General features: G+C 32.4%; 2 protein-coding genes and 1 long non-coding RNA gene across 6 annotated transcripts; 2 read left to right on the plus strand and 1 right to left on the minus strand.

Annotated features, from left to right (window-relative positions):
- The first annotated feature begins 467 nt into the window (after positions 1-467).
- On the plus strand, positions 468-2,553 carry AlkB (alpha-ketoglutarate-dependent dioxygenase AlkB). 2 transcript variants are annotated; one of them, XM_012295199.2, is made up of 4 exons: positions 468-1,112; positions 1,315-1,513; positions 1,575-1,831; positions 1,923-2,553. In XM_012295199.2, the coding sequence occupies exons 2-4, from the start codon at positions 1,418-1,420 to the stop codon at positions 2,497-2,499; spliced, it is 930 nt and encodes a 309-aa protein (XP_012150589.1). In that variant the 5' UTR covers positions 468-1,112; positions 1,315-1,417; the 3' UTR covers positions 2,500-2,553. The 2 variants fall into 2 exon arrangements, with proteins under 2 accessions (XP_012150589.1, XP_003707571.2); XM_003707523.3 differs by having other exon boundaries at positions 468-1,513.
- LOC143265788 (uncharacterized) lies at positions 2,502-3,626 on the minus strand. The gene is made up of 2 exons (XR_013040493.1): positions 3,121-3,626; positions 2,502-3,057 (listed from the first exon to the last, which is right to left on the minus strand). It is a non-coding gene; the product is annotated as an uncharacterized LOC143265788 (long non-coding RNA).
- Positions 3,627-6,039: 2,413 nt separating this feature from the next.
- Positions 6,040-8,153, plus strand: LOC100876523 (2-oxoglutarate and iron-dependent oxygenase domain-containing protein 3). Of its 3 annotated transcripts, none has more exons than XM_012295209.2 (6): positions 6,040-6,321; positions 6,413-6,654; positions 6,861-7,298; positions 7,371-7,524; positions 7,595-7,721; positions 7,789-8,153. In XM_012295209.2, the coding sequence occupies exons 2-6, from the start codon at positions 6,539-6,541 to the stop codon at positions 7,938-7,940; spliced, it is 987 nt and encodes a 328-aa protein (XP_012150599.1). In that variant the 5' UTR covers positions 6,040-6,321; positions 6,413-6,538; the 3' UTR covers positions 7,941-8,153. The 3 variants fall into 3 exon arrangements, with proteins under 3 accessions (XP_012150599.1, XP_012150598.1, XP_003707572.1); XM_012295208.2 differs by having other exon boundaries at positions 6,417-6,654; XM_003707524.3 differs by lacking the exon at positions 6,040-6,321 and having other exon boundaries at positions 6,328-6,654.
- The last annotated feature ends 164 nt before the right edge of the window (positions 8,154-8,317 follow it).

The following is an 8,317-nucleotide window of genomic DNA, read 5'->3' on the forward strand; positions in this document are numbered from 1 at the left end:
GAGCATAAGGGATGGAAGAACCCAACACTTTACGTAGCAACTAAACTCCCAAATTTTTAGATATAATTCCCAAATTTCCAAAGTTTAAAATTTGAAAGCTTACCGATCGAAAACCAAGTGGTGAAGGTTTCCTCCCCTTGCGTCATCATTTTCGTTAAGGGGACTATCAATGTATGTCGTATGTCAATACTTTCCATCCCTTTCAACATTGTTCACCTGTAAAAGAGACTGTTCGTTTCATATATTCGCTTCTCCGTCATGTCAATTCTGACATCTTTTTCGATAAAATTATTTTCAGTAAGATCCTATTTTGGATGAAAAAAATTTTCATCACGAATAAATAGACAATTGAATACGAATTAAGATTTCAACTTACTAATTGGAGCAAGGCTCGTTCTTATGTACGAACAATCGTACGTTCGCGTCTAGGGTGGGTGGGTGGAATTTATGGAGAATAGAAGCGATGGTAATGAACGATTATTAACGCGGTGCGCGCTATTAATTTGCTCGAAGCTTTCGAAAAACCTTGAAGGCGGGTGGCGTGCCTCTCTTCGGCTCTATGAAATCATAGATTTCCCGGCAATGTTATTATGCGAAAAATTACGCTCTAAAATTAGTCACAGTCCATTACCGTGCGCGTACGGCACCGGCACAAAGGGAAAAAAAGCCGTTTGGAAGTGTGACTTTTTCGATACGTATCTAGCTATTAGCGTTCGCGATGATGATATTATGCTAAGCGAATTGAATAATCGTAATGCACAATGCGCCGTTTACGTGTCCACTCATCGATTGCTTCTACGGCGTAAAATCGTAGATTGTACATTCTTAGTCACATGTCACATCATAGATTCATCTTTGATCAATCGTCTCTGTGTTAGTCGAGATTTGTGTGTCGTAGAAACATATTTTATGGGATGTTCGGTTAAAAGTTGCAACTTCGACGGTTAACGATCTCCACTTTCGATTGTCATACACGGCGAACCGGGTCAAAATGACATTCTTATTCAAACATGTGAAGCATTTAATCGTATCTCGCATAGGAATCTGCAATCTACTTTCAAACGTGGACCAAAGTATATAGGGATGGAGTGGAAGCTTGGTGCGAAGATAACGTGAGAGGGGCTTTAATAGCCGATCCGCAAATTTTATTGGTCGCTTTCATGCGCATGTTCTTTTACCGCCAATTATGAGAAAGTAGAAATCATATATTACATAACACGGATTCTTGATTCAGATTACGCCAAACAAATCTCCTTCAAATTTATAAATGTTCAAACTTCAAATTTATAAATTTTCGAACTTTCAAATTTTCAGATGTTTAAAGTTAAAAATTGAATAGATTAAAGGGATGAGTATAGTAGCGACCTCTATCGATTTCGTCGCAATTGATCAATCATGGCGATACCCACGACTCTAAATGATGTTTAAAAACAGTTTTAAATATTATAGAAGTCGAAGTTCGTTTTCAGATTTAAAAGATGTAATCGATTTAAATAAACCCAATTGTAGCAGAGTATGTAATAAATTATAATATTTGTATTATTTCATGAATAAAAAATTATGGTACTTTGTAGGTTATTCGTTTTAAGGGAAACTTGTCGAATACAAACTCTGAACATAAATTGGGACTAAAGCCAGTCAAAGACTGGGAAGTTTATGAATTCTTAGATATTCCAGGCCTTATTTTTATAAAAAATCCATTTACCAATTATGGGCAAAGGTATTGGATCATACAGTGTATAAAACATTATTCAAGAAAACCATATAAAATAAATTTGGATGCACACAATGTTTTAGAAGAAGATAAAACTTGGTGGGATACATGTTTTGGGTAAGATGCAATGCATCTAAATTAAATATTGTTCTTTATACAGAAGTATGCATTGTGACTTGTGATTTTTAAATTTATGGTGTAATTACAGAGAATCTGACCAAGTTATAAAATTAATACCAAAATTACGATGGGCAACATTAGGATATCATCATGATTGGGATACAAAATTATACTCTGAAACATGTAAAACAAAAATGCCTACTGAATTGACAGCATTGACTTCAGTTTTGGCACAGACTTTAGGCTTTATGAATTTTAAAGCTGAAGCAGCAATAGTTAATTATTATAGAATGAATTCTAGTCTATCTGGTCATACTGATCATTCTGAAATTAACACAGAAGCACCTCTGTTTTCTATAAGCTTTGGTCAGACTGCAATATTTTTAATTGGAGGACTTACACAAGATGATGCAGCCAATGCCATGTATTTGAGAAGTGGAGATATAGTGATTATGTCTGGGAATTCTCGTTTGAGGTATCATGGTGTACCAAAAATATTACCAGCTGATACAATACCATGGGATGATGAAGAAGCAAATGATAACAGTGATTGTTGTACCTGGGATGAAAATGACTGGAACAAAGCAAAAACTTATATTTTAAAAGCCAGAATCAATATAAATGTGAGACAAGTATTAAAACCTGGACAGTTAGCATTGCCATAAAGTATTGTACAAAGTTTGCTTGTATAGTTTTATTAAAAATACTTATATCAATTACATTGGTAAAATATACTTATGTTTTTCTCCTACATGCCATCAAGTCACATTATCCATAGAAGCAGTAATATAAAGCATATAAAATATCTTCATTTCATTGAATGATTTATAATTAATATCAAGTAATCTGCTTCCTAGTGCTAGCTAATAAGTAATTTAAATTTCGCTTTCCAAAATGTCTTCATGTATAATTTCACTTGCAAAATTATGTTGACATGTATTTAAAATATTTAAAAAATCCCATGCAATTGTTGTCATTTTTAATAAGAAATCTTGTGAATGTAGTATCCATTTTTCTTTAATTTCATTAATCATTTCATATTTATTTTCATAATTATTTGGGACTGTATAAGATTCTGGTGCTATCAAAGGCATGTATGGTTTAAGCAAAATATTTGTGGCATCATGAACTGCCTTATTTAAAATAAAATTTTTTGAGATATCTGAACTATTAATCATTTTTTTTAAATTAATGGCACCGTGTTAAATAAGAAATATGTATATCTGCAATAAGATTCTCGGTTTATTCCTATGATATTATTTTATATAATTTAAAAATATACCAACTTATATGCGAAAGCGACCAATGTTCATATTTTGTACGACTTCTTCTGCAGCTTTTCTTATTATGCCCGGTTGCCAACAATTTCTATATTGATTGACAGCAAACAGCTCTATTCTGAACGCGTTTTTCGACTCGTTATCAGTAATACGAAAGCAACGTCCTTCTTTTATTAATCCCTGCGCAAAACAAGTTTTCATATCTTCAAATGAACAGGATGTATCATGTTTCTGTGCCATTAAATATTATTAAAGTTCCACTTTTAATTTTTTAATACTTCATCTTTTTAGCATTTTAACATTGCTGTATTTGAAAACATAATTTTTTAAATTTAATATACTGCGGGTTTGCGTCACGACCACATCAAAAGAAACTAGTGTAACCTATGAGAAGTCGAAGGAAACAGGTCCTCGCTAAGAGATCGTTCTTCTTATGTTTGTAATGGTACACTATATATTAAAATAACTTATAATATACTTATAATTAAAATAAATTAAAGTCAATTTTTATAAATATTCTATTTACAGCTAGACCTAAAAAATGAGGGTCCGACCACGCATATAAGGAAAATGAAAAAATGAATATTTCGGCACTTTGACGACGTAGTATGGTTCCTGAGGCATTTAGAAACAAATTTCTATTAGGGTTTGATGCGTTTTGATGCCTAATAAAGCCAGAAAATCAATTTTTGTCGAATTCGGTCGAAAACGGTACAGGTGGCGCCATCTAGCGGCGAGCGGCGGAACTACGAAAAACTAAAATTTCGATTTTCTCGAAAACTAGGGACTTTTCCGAAATTCTGAGATATACAAATTGTTCCTTGTCGCCTACGGAATCGAACGAACCTAATTATAGCCCGCTAGGACTATTATTAAAGAAAATAGAAAAATAGCCCATTTCATGGACTAAAAAATTGCCGTCCATCTAGCGGCGAAAGTTGGAACTACAAAAATAGAAAATCTCAATTTTCTCGAAAACTAGGCACTTTTCCGAAATTCTGAGATATACAAATTGTTCCTTGTCGCCTACGGAATCGAACGAACCTAATTATAGCCCGCTAGGACTATTATTAAAGAAAATAGAAAAATAGCCCATTTCATGGACTAAAAAATTGGCGTCCATCTAGCGGTGAAAGTTGGAACTACAAAAATATAAAATCTCGATTTTCTCGAAAACTAAGGACTTTTCCGAAATTCTGAGATATACAAATTTTTCCTTGTCGCCTACGGAATCGAACGAATCAAATTATAGCCCGCTAGGACCATTATTAAAGAAAATTAAAAAAATGTCATTTTATGGAGAAAATTTGTGGCGCCATCTAGCGGCGGAACTGCGAACTAGAATGAAAAAACGTATGTCCAAACACGCATTAAGGAAAAACATATAAAGCAATATTTCGCAATTTTGACGACGTAGTATGCTTCTTTAGACATTTTAAAGCAATTTTTGTTGAATAAATTATTCATTTTTTTGCCTATTAAGCCCAGAAAATCAATTTTTATTTGACCCCTTTACTGCGTGTTCGGTCATACGTTTTTTCATTTTAGTTCGCAGTTCCGCCGCTAGATGGCGCCACAAATTTTCTCCATAAAATGACATTTTTTTTATTTTCTTTAATAATGGTCCTAGCGGGCTATAATTAGATTCGTTCGATTCCGTAGGCGACAAGGAAAAATTTGTATATCTCAAAATTTCGGAAAAGTCCTTAGTTTTCGAGAAAATCGAGATTTTATATTTTTGTAGTTCCAACTTTCGCCGCTAGATGGACGCCAATTTTTTAGTCCATGAAATGGGCTATTTTTCTATTTTCTATAATAATAGTCCTAGCGGGCTATAATTAGGTTCGATCGATTCCGTAGGCGACAAGGAACAATTTGTATATCTCAGAATTTCGGAAAAGTGCCTAGTTTTCGAGAAAATTGAGATTTTCTATTTTTGTAGTTCCAACTTTCGCCGCTAGATGGACGGCAATTTTTTAGTCCATGAAATGGGCTATTTTTCTATTTTCTTTAATAATAGTCCTAGCGGGCTATAATTAGGTTCGTTCGATTCCGTAGGCGACAAGGAACAATTTGTATATCTCAGAATTTCGGAAAAGTCCCTAGTTTTCGAGAAAATCGAAATTTTAGTTTTTCGTAGTTCCGCCGCTCGCCGCTAGATGGCGCCACCTGTACCGTTTTCGACCGAATTCGACAAAAATTGATTTTCTGGCTTTATTAGGCATCAAAACGCATCAAACCCTAATAGAAATTTGTTTCTAAATGCCTCAGGAACCATACTACGTCGTCAAAGTGCCGAAATATTGCACTTTGCATGCGCAGTAGAATTGGCACAGATGGCTCATGTACGTATTGGAATGCTGACACAAAATAATTAATTACTCGTTACCCAAACATGATTTATGAACTTTTATGGTCGAACCATGTAAATAATGCATTGCTGACCATTCTTCAATCATAAAAGTGCACAAAATATATCCACATAACGTGTAATTAATTATTCAAAGTGACCTCGTACATACCGCTTGTCACCGTGGCTGGCCTTAGGTTATTAATTAATAACTAATTATTTACAATAAAAATGTGAACATATGTGATATGAGAAAGTAGCTAGGGAATCACTGAACATTCTTTAATCATAAAAGTTCATAGACTGTGCTTAGAAAGTGAGTAATTAACGATTTTGCATACTTATTATCGTGTATATTCCTCCTGCGCGCCGCCTGCGCATGCCACGGAGGAATAATCACCGAAAAACTATATCCCCGTAGACTTTAATGCCAAATTGAATTTGCTCGCGCTTATGTATTTGATTTTTCAACTTTTTTGTCCACGTTTTTCTCTTGCACCACTCAACCAATTCAACCGGATGACATGGTTGACTATTTTTGCTTTAGCGTGAAATTTACTCGCTCGCTCAACATTGTTAGGTTAGGTGCGGAGCGCCTCAATCAAACAGATCTAGTTATGAAATTCTATCAAAAATGCTTCCTCATGAACAGGAACATACAGCAATAGGAGAGGCCATACTTTAGAAATTATTATGTATTCTTATTAAAGATACGTCTGCTGATAATAGGAAAGAAGAATGTTCAAGGAAGTAATCGATGTAGTTACTAATTTCGAATATAATTCTATTACTGGATCTGTTCCTTGTAGCAGGAAGACAGAATAGTGGAGGATGTTACGAGACGTGATCGTTTGAAGGTACGAAAAGAATCCTGAATCTTGATTCTTCCTACATTTGTATTTTGTTATTTTTACTTCGTTAAGTGTTATTTATTATTAAACAATTGAGACAGCTGTAAGTGAGAGATTGTAACCACAACATTACCACATTGCACTCGGTTGATGCCAGTACGCGCCCTATGTATCGAATTTGAGAAGCGTTGGTGTAAGTTCAGTAATTGTATTATTTAAAAAAATGTCACAAGAAACTAAAAAGGGGAAAAAGAAGCAGGTGACGAAAGAAAAGTCGAGTCATAAAGAAGAGAAATCTGAAGAAAATACGAAAAAATGTTCAAATGAAAATGTCAAATTGTATGTATTATAAATATATTGTATTATATATACTATTCTATAGGTTATCTGTGTTCTCATATATTTATGAATTCTTTATTTAGAAAGTTAAATAACAATTTATTCGTTTAAAAAATTTTAACTGTAAATGTTGTTTACAAGTAATTTAGATTGTTATGTATTTTATAACATTAATTATTAACTTTAAGAAATTTGTTATTTTACAGAAAGTATGGCCCTTTTGTAACGTTTCCTTACCAAAGGATATGGTCACGCTCTGCTCTAATACTTGCAGTATTATTTATAGTTTGGTATAATAGTAAGTGGGGTAAAGAAGTCTACTTAGCGAAACAAAAGGAGGTTCTGTTAAGTCGTACACAAAATGTTGAATGTTCGAATGATTATAAGGCTGAAACAAGTAAATATCATGAATGTGTACCAGAGAAATGTGGAAGGATAGTTTCAGATAAACTAGTCTCATCAACAGAAACTGATGTATTGTTAAAAATAGCAGAAACTGGTATAAGTTTAGGTGGTTCTGATGGAGGTGCAAGTATTTTAGATCTTCACTCAGGTGCATTGAGTAAAGGTCGTGATTTTATTAACATCTATACTCTATCTGAAGCTAAAACTATATTTAATAGTGCTGATTTTGCAATTTACAAGTACATAAATTTACTATATTAATGTAAATAATTATGTTTATTTTGTAATTATACTATATTTTATATTTTTAGAGTAGTAAGAACTAAAATACAACATGCAGTGGCACATAATTTTGGTGTTCCTGCTAATAAAATATTTTTAACAAAACCAACATTCTTTTCAAGAATGACTAATGCATCTGCAAAAACAATTCATGATGAATATTGGCATCCTCATGTTGACAAGGTATACATATTAATTTTTACTAATCAAATTATTAACAGGATTTCATTTTTAAAAGTATTATATTATATAGGAAACGTATAAATCGTTCCATTATACAAGTTTGCTTTACTTAAACGATTTTGGAAGAGATTTCGAAGGAGGTCGATTTATATTCATTGATAAAGATAATGTTAATACAACAATAGAACCTCGTAAAGGTAAATAAAAAATTAAATCAATATAAAAGAAATGTTTGAAATACTTCATTTCGTTGTTATCATATAGGTAGAGTATCTATGTTCACGTCTGGTAGTGAAAATTTACACGCGGTTGAAAAAGTACAGTCCGGAGTTCGTTATGCGTTAACTGTATCTTTCACGTGTGATTCAAATGCTGCAATTTCTGATCCTAATCATCGAATAAAGCAGGAAAAATAAATTTACTTTATAAATAAAAAAAATACATAAACATTCCATTTAGTTTTTAAGAATATTTCTGTATATAAAATATTTTACTTCAAAAATAGAAAGTACTACATAGTATTGTATACTGTTGTTTTATTGTGATGTTATGATCTATTATAATTATATACATAAACTTGTATTTACATTAAAATTAAATCTGTTGTAATAAAAAATGGTGATAAAATATATGGGTTAGTCAATAATTTATTTGATGTTCTTTATTCATTTATCAATATAATACAAGAACGTACATGAAACATAACACTTAACAAGTTTACACTATATGTACTTAATGACAATCAAATTAATATGATAAGTCAAATTATGAACATGTACATATTTATTATTTA

The sequence above is a fragment of the Megachile rotundata genome, chromosome 14, assembly GCF_050947335.1.
Source record: "Megachile rotundata isolate GNS110a chromosome 14, iyMegRotu1, whole genome shotgun sequence".
Classification (NCBI taxonomy): domain Eukaryota; kingdom Metazoa; phylum Arthropoda; class Insecta; order Hymenoptera; family Megachilidae; genus Megachile; species Megachile rotundata.

What these genes read in the sequence shown, in the direction of transcription:
- AlkB (XM_003707523.3), top strand. Translation starts at nt 1,418, where the DNA reads ATGATGTTTAAAAACAGTTTTAAATATTATAGAAGTCGAAGTTCGTTT. An exon ending in ATAAACCCAATTGTAGCAGA is followed by an intron (nt 1,514 to 1,574) that starts GTATGTAATAAA and finishes GGTACTTTGTAG; the next exon opens with GTTATTCGTTTTAAGGGAAA. An exon ending in TGGTGGGATACATGTTTTGG is followed by an intron (nt 1,832 to 1,922) that starts GTAAGATGCAAT and finishes GTGTAATTACAG; the next exon opens with AGAATCTGACCAAGTTATAA.
- LOC100876523 (XM_012295209.2), top strand. Translation starts at nt 6,539, where the DNA reads ATGTCACAAGAAACTAAAAAGGGGAAAAAGAAGCAGGTGACGAAAGAA. An exon ending in GCTGATTTTGCAATTTACAA is followed by an intron (nt 7,299 to 7,370) that starts GTACATAAATTT and finishes TTATATTTTTAG; the next exon opens with AGTAGTAAGAACTAAAATAC. An exon ending in AACAATAGAACCTCGTAAAG is followed by an intron (nt 7,722 to 7,788) that starts GTAAATAAAAAA and finishes GTTATCATATAG; the next exon opens with GTAGAGTATCTATGTTCACG.